The sequence below is a fragment of the Pteropus alecto genome, unplaced genomic scaffold (assembly GCF_000325575.1).
Source record: "Pteropus alecto unplaced genomic scaffold, ASM32557v1 scaffold46, whole genome shotgun sequence".
Taxonomy (NCBI): Eukaryota; Metazoa; Chordata; class Mammalia; order Chiroptera; family Pteropodidae; genus Pteropus; species Pteropus alecto.
In genome coordinates, this window is record NW_006439231.1 from 922,021 (window position 1) to 935,337 (window position 13,317).

At 33.2% G+C, this 13,317-nt stretch overlaps 1 protein-coding gene and 1 pseudogene across 1 annotated transcript in view; both read left to right on the forward strand.

The window, feature by feature from the left end:
- The window catches only part of TMPRSS11D (transmembrane serine protease 11D), a gene marked incomplete at its 5' end in the record, with an annotated part of 33,292 nt that extends 24,913 nt beyond the window's left edge, over window positions 1-8,379 (forward strand). The window contains 4 exons of the mRNA XM_025050048.1: window positions 129-306; window positions 4,612-4,871; window positions 6,012-6,154; window positions 8,218-8,379. Coding sequence (XP_024905816.1) covers window positions 129-306; window positions 4,612-4,871; window positions 6,012-6,154; window positions 8,218-8,379 — 743 coding nt within the window. The remainder of the gene's footprint in view (window positions 1-128; window positions 307-4,611; window positions 4,872-6,011; window positions 6,155-8,217) is intronic.
- On the forward strand, window positions 6,336-6,454 carry LOC112483534 (annotated as a pseudogene).
- Window positions 8,380-13,317: the final 4,938 nt, after the last annotated feature.

A 13,317-nucleotide genomic window follows, 5' to 3' on the forward strand; every position in this document is an offset into this window, starting at 1 on the left:
GCTACCTATCCTGGGGAAGAATATATAAAAGATAGAAAAGTCATAAAAGATGGAGAGACTTTTACAACATCTCCTGAAAGTAAATGAATCATGATCTTCCCAACATATTAATGTTCTTTTCTCATTAGAATGTGGAGTCCGTCCAGACCTAATGACATTGTCTGAAGAGAGAATCATGGGAGGCATCAAAGCTGAGAAAGGAGACTGGCCATGGCAAGTCAGTCTACAGTTGAATAACATTCATCATTGTGGAGGCATCCTGATCAGTAACAGGTGGATCCTGACAGCAGCTCACTGCTTCAGAAGGTGAGGCCACAGCTACTTACCCATCTGGAACAATTAGAGGGGACATATACGTGAGAACTCTGCCCATATCCTCAAGACTAAACATGACTAGATTAAGTCAGAAATAATTCAATGCAAAAAAAAAAAATGAGTATTTTATTCTATTTATGATAGCAAAAATTTTTTTCTCCTTCAGCTTGATAATTCATTCGTATGTCTCTGTTTTAGGTAATAGTATATGATTATGGCAAAGAACAAAGATTTAGATGTTAGTATGTTTAATTTAAATCCTAGCTATGAAAGTCAGGAAATTTATTGAACCTCTGTAAGCCTCTTTTTTATTATTTTTTTTCAAATTAAGAACAAATAGGGACATGCTGTTATCTATGTCTTACTGTTTCTGGTAGGATTAACATAGATAAACATATGTTAAATGTTAGCAAAATGAACTGTTGCAGGAAATTTGCACATTATATCATGTAAGCAAACAACAGACTACAGCTGATCTCAGACTGCCCTATGCCATTAATTTATTCTTTTGAAAAATTATTAAATACCTATTATGAGCACAATGTTATATATTATAGAAGCTAATTAAACAAACATGGAACAACAATAATGATCAATTAATTATAGGGAGTAGCATAAATAAAATGAATTTCAGCAACTTACAGAGAATTCTTCACTCTGTGAATAAAGGCTATTGCTAACACTAGAGTAATAAACTGCCAGTGGATAGTAGGATACATAAACTTTTCCTATTGACATAATGAAACAGTCCTACTGCTTATAACAGAAGGACTTTAGACTTCCTGGACCCAAACATTGCTGGGAACTAAACTCAAAAAGTTAACTCAGAAAAGTGATGGTGATCTGAACTCAGGTGTGTCTCTGATCATACCTATTCTCTTTTCAGACTCTTTCAATAACCACTGTCTAAAATCCAACCTTCCTTCCACACACCGAATTAGATCAATTCAGACTTAATTCTCAAAGCATGAACCTTGAGCTCCACCCAGATTATATTAGTCTCTTCCCCTGGACTCTGTCTACATTTTCCCACTTATGAACATTTGCTCAATATGCTTCTTTTCTTTAAAATGTTAATATCCCTTCTAAATCTCCATTTTTCCTATTGAAATGCTGTAACATCTTCACTATTTCTAGGAAGCCTTTTACAGATTTGAGGATACTGCCTCATAATACAGTGCCTGTCACAAAAGTGTTAAATTAAGAGGGAGTAAAGTTTAATAAGACTAGTGTACAGTTTCTGAACAAAAGTTTTAGGAAGCCCCAAATTATTCTGAATTTTTCTTATGGCTATCTTATAATAATATTTTTTTACACAGTGAATAAATTTGAAATTGCTGATATCAAGAGTTATCAAATTTTTTATTTAGACTGACACATTTATTAGTGTGTCTCAGAAAACATAAGAAACAAAATTTGAAAGAACATTTCAGTCTTCATTGCCACCTGAAAAGCCAGGGAACAAGAATGGCACTAATTGATTCAATCACCCCTGACTGTGGGAACAGAAATATAAATACTTGGACGTAATATAATAATATAAGTACTTGGATGTAATAGAAACAGTACTGGACCCTAAGCCTTATTCAGATTCAGTCACCAAAAGCTAAGTAAAGAGTATCACTACAATGATAGCCAGTTTATAAATTGGCTATCCAATGGTAACCAAAGAAATCCATGATTTTAAAGGTTTAGAACATCTTTGAACTTTGCCACCCCAAATCCTTCTATTCATTACCATAACTTATACATGAGAACCAACAAACTACATGAACCTTGTATCGGCACCCTCCCTGTAGACCTGATTGTCACTGAGAACCCACCAGTGAGGATTTGTTTGGGACATGACCAGCCTTACATCAAGATACAAAGAAGTGATGAGGCCCTCATAGAAAGGAAACTTGAATTACCACTTCCTCTATGAAGCCTTCTCTGATACTCTCTTCCCTCCCTTACCTTGTTCCCACAGAAATTCACTTATCTATCTTTAACAGTAGTCCCTGTGATTTAGCAGTTTGTCTCTGTTAGTCTCCTCCATTAGTGTGTAGAGCTGCTCAAGGACAAGACCATAATTATTTATATTTTTATTCACATAGACTCATATTATTTCTTATACAAAGTAGATACTTTGTAATGACTTGTTGAACTATAATTAATAAAAATAATAGTTGCCTTTATTGAGTGCTTACCTTGTGCCAAACACTATTTGTCTCAATTAAGAACACTGTGTGAGACGGTATCATCAATTACATCTTGTGCATTAAATAAACTGAGAATTAGAGATTTTAAGTTACTTGCCCTAAATAATGCTGCTAATACGCAGCACAGCCAAGATTCAAATCTAAATCTAACTGGTTTCAAAACTATGCTCTATTCATTTGGAGGAATGAAAGAAAGGGAGGAAAGCAGGGAGAGAAGGTAGTAAAGAAGAATATCTTTTAGAATTTTCACTATAAAGACCTTGCACAAAAGTTCAATGTAAAAAATTTGTGTATTTGCTTGTTGTCAAAATTTTTTTCTTTAGTGAACTAGCATTCACTGAGAAGCTACTGTACCTTGTACAAGCATTTCCTGGATATATAATTTTTATTTTCTGTATCAACTACATTATCTATATCTAAACTCAACAAAACTCCTAAGTGGTTATTTGTTTTTTATTCAACATTTTGTATTTATTCAACCTTAGGAGCATGATGAGTTAATGAATCCTACAATTTACAGATCCTTATTTTCACCAGTCTGTACAAGACCTTTCTCTCATTTTTTTTTTTTTAATTCCTACCTGGATCCTACTTCCACTGTCCTCCCTGCTCCCAAATGCCTCATGCTAATATTTGACATGTATCTTTAAATATGCAATTATCAATAGGTTTAATTTTTTTTTTTGGCATGTATGTGTACATTCCTTTAATTTATATAAGTAGCACTGTGTATAATGTCTCAGATTGTTCCTACTGTTTTGGTTCAACCCTTGGAGTTTTAATCTGGTCCACCACTGAATCCAACATATTCCTATAACTAGTAGTTTGCTCAAACTTCCCACTGCCACAAAAAGCATGCACATACACGTACACACACACCTTTATATGTGCCTTTCTATAAACCTTTGAGAATCTTTGAAATATGTACGCAGAAGTACATATGCCAAATATACTAGAATGCTTCCCAGAAGATAACAACCAGTAATGCAAAGAATTTGAATTTCTCCTCACCAACACAATATTATTCTACTTTTTCAATTTTTGTCACTCTTATGATTATATATTAGATGCTCATTATTGTTATAATTTCCATTTCTCAGCTTACTAATGAGTTTGAGTATTTTGTCACATCTATTAGCTGATTAGGCTTACCCTTCAATGAATTGCCTGTTAATATATTTTACCCATTTTATAATTATTTTTCTGTTCATTTATTAGTGGTTTAAAGACTTTTTTCTGTATTTTCTACATAAGTTTTAGAGAGTAAACATTGCAAGTATTTTCCTATGCTTTCTCACCCGTCTGATAAACCTGTATATGGTATACTGAATTTTGAGTCCATGAAATTCATCAATTTTTAACCTATGTTTTGTGTTTTGGGAGTATGATTAAAAAGCTCCAATTTCTGGGTCACAAAGATAATTCCTTACATTTTTTAATATTAGTGTGGGTTCGCTCTCACACGCGCACGCGCACTCTCGTTCGCATGCGCGTGCTTTCTCTCTCTCTCTCTCTCTCTCTGTCTCTCTCTATATATATATATATGTATATATACAAACAAACATATATGCACCAAAGTCTTCAAAAAGCATCACACTTAGTGTAGAAAAATTATTCCTTAATAAGACAGAAGTCTTTATCATCACTACTATTTAAATGGAGCTTCTGGCTTAAGACAAGGAAAGGAAAAAAAAATAAGGATTGGGAGAAATGAGTTAACATTAAAGTGGACATTATTTCAGACTTCTTAGTTGTTAGAATGGGAGGATGTAGGAAAGGGAGAAATCAAAGAGATTTGTGTTATACTAGTTATCATCAAAGTATCAGAATATTCTCATTAGAACATAAAAAAATCAAGATGTTCACCAACCTAAGACATATTTTCTAAAATCTTTGTTTCTTTAGAGAAAGGATCACTCATGGTACCAGTAAAGAGTTAAACTTTACTAGCTATGTAATACAGAAATATATAGCAAAGAGAAGTTTATTAAATAGTTCTTAGACAGTGGTGGGGCGTGACAAACACAAAATCCAAATATTTGAAATTCTAACAAATTTCTTATCTAAATCCATGTTTTCGTATATATTTTTTTAGCCACCCTGATCCCTATACATGGACTGCTACCTTTGGAATTTCTACAACGTTTCCTACGCAGAGAATAAGAATAAAGACTATTTTAGTCCATAAGAATTATAACTCTGCAACTCACGAAAATGATATTGCAGCTGTGCAACTTGACAGAGGTGCCACCTTTACCAAAACTATCAATAGGGTATGTCTCCCAGAGGCTACCCAAAATATTTCAGCTGGTTCCACTGCTTACGTAACTGGATGGGGATCGCAAATAAATGGCGGTAAGTGTCTCGGGAAAAATAAAACAACGACGACAACAAAATCTCCTGATACTTCTATATATATATATATTAGGGAACACCTGAAGGACAGATTCTATGGACAGAATCATCTTACATTCTGGTCATCCTAAACTAGTTATTCCTGAGTTTCTCCAGCAAAGCAAAGCAATGACCTTAGAATATATGGGGAATTCTCAAACACGGTAACAGGGAAATGTAAAATAAAGTGATTAAAAATATGAGTTCTTCAATGTTGTAGAGACTTTATAGGACTCAAATGACTTCCCTATAAAGAAAATAATAATTTTTTAAAAGAGGATTGGCGAGGTATTCTCTAAGGGTTTTAATATCCTTTAAGGTATTAATAGACATTTAAAGTATTCTAGGATAAAATGAATCCTGCCTGGAGCAAGAAACTCTAAGTGTACGTAAGCATTTCTCAGACCTGTTTAGTGAATGAATAAAATGGAAATAAATATGAGGGCAATGAGAGAACAAAGTGGGCCAAGGGGAAAATAAGAGTATCAATCAGGGAGTGGAAGAATAGCATTAACAGTGTCATGGGTTTATAGCCATGTTGTAGATGTCTTGCCAAGGAATAATACAAAGATTTAATTGTCCAAGAAAATATTTTGTTGTGTTCTCATGGCCCAGAGTAATTTTGTGGAGTAGATAAAATTTGTGTCTATCACAAAAATGACAGTGCCATTTTTAGGGAATATCAATATAAAATAGATTAGTTCTTTAGCCTTGAAACCAGACTGATTTCTCTTTTGTTATATTAAAAGTTATTCAATATGTAACTTTCCAATTCAAAGTCAGTCAGCAGATAATTTAAATGCCACTAGTCAATTTTAAGATATCAGATTTATTTTTCTCTCAACGTCTAAAAGACATCACAAAGCTAAAGCAAAAAAAAAAAAAAGGAAAAGCAGAATGAAAACCGATCTGTTTAAAGGGGTTATCCTTCTCTATTATATGTATCTTTGCTGAGAAGAGACTCCTAAGTACATCTTCAACAGCCTTCTTTGCTCAATTAGAAACAATGTTTGGAGTACATTTATTTCTTTTCATATTCATCATAAAGTCACTAATTTATATATCTTGAAGTCTATTTTCTTTCTGCTTTATACTAAACAGGCAACTCAGTTGAAGATCTACAGCAAGGACAGGTCAACATAATAAGTAATAGCGTATGTAATGCACCAACTAGTTATAATGGAGCAGTCTTGTCTGGAATGCTATGTGCTGGAGTACCTCAAGGTGGAGTAGATGCATGCCAGGTAAGTTCAAGATAATGTTATCAATGTCATCATTCAAGTTTATAAGTACTGGCATGTGATACTGTGATAAACATAGAGGTAAATTAAAATACACAGTTCTAATCCTCTAAAAATTTATGATCTAGATTTTAGAGATAAAAATTTTTTATGAAGTTGATTTATTATGAAGAACCAATTCTAAGTCTACGGCCATGCTACCCTGAACAAGCCCGATCCTGTCTGATCTTGGAAGCTAAGCAGGGTCGGGTCTGGTTAGTAGTTGGATGAGAGACCACCTAGGAAGACTACGTGCTGTAGGCATAAAAATTAAAAAAAAAAAAAAAAAGGATTGTAAGCTGACAAAGTCCTTGCAATCTGTGAGGTCAACCAAGGCTCGCCTTGCCTAAAACAAATTAAAAAAGAAAAAAGAAAAAGAAAAACTAATTCTGAGAAGCCAAATTAAAGAGTGATTAATCATCTGAGCTCAAGAATCAGACAGACCTGGGTTTCAATTCCTTAACCTCTATAACCAATTCTTTTATCAATAAAATGGGATTGATAATAATAATATCTAACTCTTTAGGTAATACTAAACACTAGATGGAGATTAAATATGTCAGGCACGTACTAAGCAACAAAGAAATCTCAGCTATCAGCTATTTTTCCTATTGTTGTTAACTAGATCATGATCACTGACACTAATAACTTTAATCTCAGCCTTTTAACCACCATGAAGGTTTAAACAAATTAATTATTTATCTGTGTAAAACATTACACAGAGAAATTCCTTACTATGGAAGAAATAGTAGCAAAAACACAGTGATGAAAAGGTGCTGAGAACTGGTTAACTGAAACATTTATGCACAATCTAAAGGAAGCAGGTGCCAATCAGCTGGATGCAGTGCTTGTCATGCAAGCCGGTGATTCACGCACTGACCTTTCTTCCCATCTGAACCAATAACTAAGTAGATATGGAAGAATTGGCCACTAAGAGCAGTCAAATAAATAGCAAACTATTCTAGAAGCACACTTGGTAATAATAGCTGACATTTATTAATACCGATTATATGCCAGGCAATACTCAAAGTGCTATGTGTGCTAAACTCATTTAAATACATAAAAACATTTACAGATGAGGAAACTAAAGCACAGGGATCTATTAAATACCTTACTTAAGATCATATATCTGTTTAGTCAAGGATTCAAACCCAGGCTATCTAACTCCAGAACTCACGAGCTTAACCCATCATACAGCATGTAAGACCTATACTAAATTTGTCTCCTCAACTAGAATTTGTATGCACAGATATTTGTTGACTAATTTATTATTATAGTTGGCTGGTATTTCATAAGGAGTGTTTTACTCATTTCCATATAAATTTCTTTCTCCTTTTTCACCATGCAGGGAGTATACTGTGAATAGGAATATAAAAGAGACTTCTAAAAATTCATTCATTCAACAAATATTTTCTTAGTATCTCTTATGGGCTAGAAGCTTAAGATACAGCAGTGTCTAGAATAGATATGCTCCTTGCCTGATAGACCTTACAGAATAGTCAGAAAAACAGACACTGAACAGATATCACAAATGCAATGAGTGTTGCAGAGATGTGTAGCTGCTACAATGAGGGGAACTGATCCATGGGTATAAGTTCAAACAGGTATACAAATGTGCTTTGTAAAATAATGAAGAAGCAGTGAAAGATATACACACAAAATGTGGGAACCAAGACAATGACAAACTAACCCAATCCAAAGTTAGAAGGGGTGGCAGGGATGAGAAAAGACACAGGTGATGAGGGAAGGTTTCCTGAAGAAGGTAAACCTTGGGATGAGTGGCAGTCAACCAGGCAACTGAGGGAGCCTGGGAAATGTGCTTCTCATCTTCTCACACTTGCTGAAGGAATGTGTGTTCTTGGGAGACTCTGGTAATTTTCATATGACTTGGTATATTTTAACAAGAAATGTCAGACTAACTTTATTTATTGTCATAATGGATATGACTTCTTCTGTCATAGAAATAAACTCTTAATATTTTGATGTTGTCTTCACACTTAAGTAATCAATCATTCTGTTTCCTTCAGGGTGATTCTGGTGGCCCACTAGTACAACAGGATTCACGGCGGCTCTGGTTCCTCGTGGGGATAGTAAGCTGGGGGGATCGATGTGGTCTGGCAGATAAGCCAGGAGTGTACACTCGAGTGACAGCCTACCGTAACTGGATAACCGAACAAACTGGAATCTAGTGCCTCTCTGCTGCAAAGTCTATATGCAGGTGTACCTGTCTAAAGCTCCAAAACTATTTTTCAGCTGCAAAAGAAACTGGAAGTGCCCTATTCTCACATCCTGTTATATAAATATGATTCACAAACACTATTTGACCTTTATTACTACAGATTTTATATTTTCTCAAGAAAACCATATGAATGTTGCATAGTACTGTGGCTATGTGCCAGGGGAAAGAGAAAATTAGTTACAGAGTTAAGAATTTTATTATAGTTGTATTAAGTGATAAAGTGAGGGAAACAGGTACTCAAGAGTGGATAGTAGGGGATCCTGGACACATCTGCAAAGTCAGAGGCATCTTCTCTAAAGAAGTCTCACTGAAGCTGATAAGTGGGCAAAGTATCGAAACTTGCAAAGAAAGAAATAGTAGAATAACATTCAAGACGGAATAACATGAATCAAGAAAAATACTATGTATTTGAAATTTCTGCTTACTCAATATTTTATAGGTAGTAAGTCCTAAAATTAAATCCATGAAGTCATTGTACAGTCCTACAGCAATTTTTATCCTGTAAGAACATGCTCCCATAGGAACTAACTGATGAATTTAAGGCATTTAAGATCAAAGCTAAAATAGTCACTCCTCGACTAAGATCCAAAGAATCATAATTTTCATGAGAACTTCTATTTAAAATATTTTTTCATTTATATGAAAGAGAGAATTTATTTTGTCCATAGAGAAGTTTATGAAATACACATACGTGACTTTTTCAGGTAACTTACAACTACACAGTGCTTCTTTACAACTAAATAAGAGTAATTTTAAGAACTTAAGCTCACCAGTGGCAATTATTTTTGAGTTTAAAAATCTTTAATACCTAAATCCAAGTAATAAATTGAAAGTCATGAGTGAAAAAAAAAATATGAAGAGTTGGTTTGCAAAGAGAAAGTTTAAATAAATTTCAATAAAAATTTTCGATAAAATTATCTTGGAGAAAGAAATTTTTTCTCTCTCTCCCTTTCTTTCCTTCTCTTACACACATATACGCACATACACACACATTAAATTAAATACATTAGAATTTAATGGCATAGTAGTTTATATAGTCTGAATCATGAATGTTACTGAATTTTTATGGGATACTAGCATAACTAAAGCGTAGTTATGCATGATCATCTATGTGTCAGGGCTTCTTTCTTCTAACTTAACAAAAGGTGGGTATCAGAACAATTACATGCATTGTGATGAAAATTTCTTGTATTTCATCATATAAAATTGTGAAGAGACCTACACTGAAGCCATTTACTTTTAAGGAAAAGAAGTTGGAAATTAAAATTTCTTGGTAAAATGTACAAATTGTTGGTTTACCTTATTTCAAATAAACTCTTAAAATCATGTCCCTGCCTAAGTATTTATGGAAGTTATGATTTATGAAGGACAATCCAAAACAATTTATTTAATTGCTTCTCCAACAAGAAAACTGCCAACTGGGCTCTAAAGGCTTGGCGCTTTCTGCTGCCTTATAATCATAATAACTGAGGTGAGCGTCCAGCTTGACACTCCCTGGCTACACCCTGTGAGGACAACATTAAACTGGTCATTTTAGAGAGTGCCTCAAGGGAAGTGTGTGTGTGCCTGGGTTGGTGTGTTTGTAAGTGTGTGTGTGCACGTACCATAACACAATCATAAACATATTTTTGTTTATTTGTATATATTGAAAGCAATATAAAGGAAAGTACCTATTTAGAAAATAGAGCAAACTCAATTTATTGAAGATAAAGTATTATTTAGCAAATATTCATATTTTTGAAGAGATATTTGAAAACCAGAAAACTTTTTTAAGAGCTCTTTTTTTTTTTTTTTTATGTACTGATTAGTTTCACTTTCTTGATAGCTAATTAACTCCATGATGGCAATTTTGAAAATTTATGGGCGGGGCAGTGATTCATAAATCCTTTCAGTCCTTAAAATGTCACTCTAAAAAATGGCAGAAACTTTCTAGCACCCTAATTCAGTGCCAGGAAGAGTTAGGAATACCAGGGAGAATCCTATTCAGCATATAGAAAATACACAGATGAACCAATAAAAAAAATGGCAAAGTGAATATTTGATGTTCAGATTGAATCCTTCTGAGTTTAAAATAGTGAACAGAAGTAATGAATCATAATTACTCAAGAAAGTTTAGAGCAAACAATTGACTATTTCTTGCACTTGGGGTTTTAATTACAGAGTGTAGATCATTCACTTAAAAAATGTATTAAGCCTATGTTCCAGGCTTTCTACTACACACTGATGAAACTAAGATAAACAAGACACAGTCTCTACCCTTAAGACACTCAGAGAATGCTGGTGTTGACAAACATATTACATACCATAATAGATGCAACAATAAAGAATAGAATATTTATTATAGAGTAACAAAAGAAGGGGGTAAGTCTTAGAAGACTCAGGGAAAATATTTTATAATATCAAAAGCGAGTCTTCCAGAGCATTAATTTGCCATGAACCATACTAATTACTCTGTGGTTAGAGAGAAAGGAGCTAAAAATTTATATTATTCATCTAAGTCTGTCATAGGCTCTAATTTACACAATTCAATTCCCGTTTTCCAATTTGATAAACATTAAATGATTCAAAAAGATCAAAACAGATTTTCTCTTTATATTTTTCTTCTGTCTACATAATCCAAATCTCAAAACCCAGTCCATTTCTAATCAATAAATTTGATTAATCTCCAATGGGGAAAACAGGTCATTTTTCCCCACATATTTCTAGTGATTTATTTCTATAAAAATCAGTTGTCTTTTGAAGAATCAGGTCCCTTATCATAGGAGATATTTAATCAGACACTGGATGATCTCCAAAAATGTTCTGGAAGATTTTGCAGCAGGAAAAGCACTTTATTCCTGCTTGCACTCTACATTAGTATTTTAATAATTGTTTTATTTTTTTATAACTCTATTAGGATTGCCTATCAATGTCAACATTCTTAATATACTTAAACATTTCTAGTGTGCATTATTCTATTTAAATTTAGGTTCCATTTCTTCCACAATTAGTAATTTTCCTAAACTATAAGTTTTTGAAGGTAAAAAGATACATATAATCCTATTTTGTAACAAGACAAGCTCAAAGGATTTAGAGAGATTGTTAGACAATTGCACTTAAAATAATAAAATAAAAGTGACAATATTTTAAGTAATAAAAGGGTACATGTGCATGTGTGCATGTGTGCATGAGTGCTTGTGTGTGTGTGTGTGTGTGTGTGTGTGTGTGTGTATAAACAGAATACTTGGAATAGACTTTAGAAAGATACTTAGAGAATCAATGTCTCCAAGTTTTCTTGGTGGTAATTTTCTACCTTTCTATTTTTAGTCTCCCTCTGTGAAAGATATAAAATTAAGATGAGCATTCTATAGCCTTTATAATTTGCAATGCATTTATAAAGGAAGTCCTGAAGTAAACATCACATAATATTCCAAATATTTTCATTATGACAACAGCAATTTAGTTTACTATTTTTGTTCTAATAGTCAGGAAAAATGGTAAGGGTTTCCAACCAGCTGTTTCTTTACTAGGGAAAAATATTCAAATTTAGTGGCTATGTCTATGGCTTAGAGACACTAATGTTTGTTCAGAAGAGATAAATTCATTAAATCCCTTGGATATTACTAGGTATTTAGATGTTTCAACTCATAGCAGGAAAATGACAGAATTTTGCCAAAACGACTTATTTCACCTAATTTTCTGGTGGATCATCGACACATAATTTTTAAAAATTGGTTTTTTTGCAGGCATCCACACTAAAGAAAAACTTTAACATTATGTCAGAGCCTTACAGATACATTTTTAGGTGGAAACAATATAAAGATAAACTTCATAAATGGCAATGGTAACTATTAGCATAACTGTGTTCTACTGTTGGGTAATATTTTCACCTTATCATCAGGCATTTTTGTATATTGTTATTTTAAGAAAAGAAAAGAATAAGGAAATAAACTCAACTCATAAAGTAATCTAATGGCCACATTTAGTTGAAGTAGTAGGTATTTTCCTTCAAAATTATTTAAATTCTAGGCAAAAGATCAGGGAAGTTAATTAATGTGACCAAGTTCACACAGTAGGAAAAGTCAAAAGACAAGCAAATTACTGGTTCTTTGATTCAGACCAAGACTCTTCATCACTGCCCACCACCTCTCACCAGCAATTTACACTATTCTTCCACTCACTGAAGGACCATGATGGGCCATGGGCAGTGTTTCCATTTTCTTTCCTATAAAGCTGTGAAATAATATTCTCTACTCCATAGAGTTTTACTTCATGGAGTAAATAAGGAAATGTGAGCATTTTGTATAAAACAGGCAATATAAAATTTTCTTATGAAGAAAAAGAGATTTAAAAATAGAATAACTGAGACAATAAAAAAAATTTTAAGTGCAAATTTTTGCTCTGAAGATATATAACCACATAATTTATTTCACAACCAGCTATGCATTCTAAAAATCTATTTTATATTTCTCCTTAATTTCAATGATAATAAGCAAGACTTTTTTTCTAAAGCTCTAAATCACACTTTAAAAAGAAGTGCCTCTCTTTAACAGAAAGTGCAAAATTGTCTCGAATTCAGATTTTCCCATCTTATTAGGTAAAAGATTTCAGTAACCCTCAGTCTGGTTGGGTAGTTACATAAAGGCTGTCTTTTTTTAAATGAATTACATTTGAGTTCCCTTTCAAAATCCATGCCAAGCAAAACCTGATCAGAAAAAATTAAAGTATGAAAGCTTCAAAGTTCACACTCTGAACTTTTTTTCATCAAGTGAAGTTAACATTAAATCTTTATTTTTACACACACATCAGGCAAAGTGCTTTCCCTAGTGAAAAGCAAGAAGTTCTCGTAAAAAAAAATGCTGTCTGGATCTCTTTGTTTTGTAAAAATAAAGCATACCTGCAATGTTAT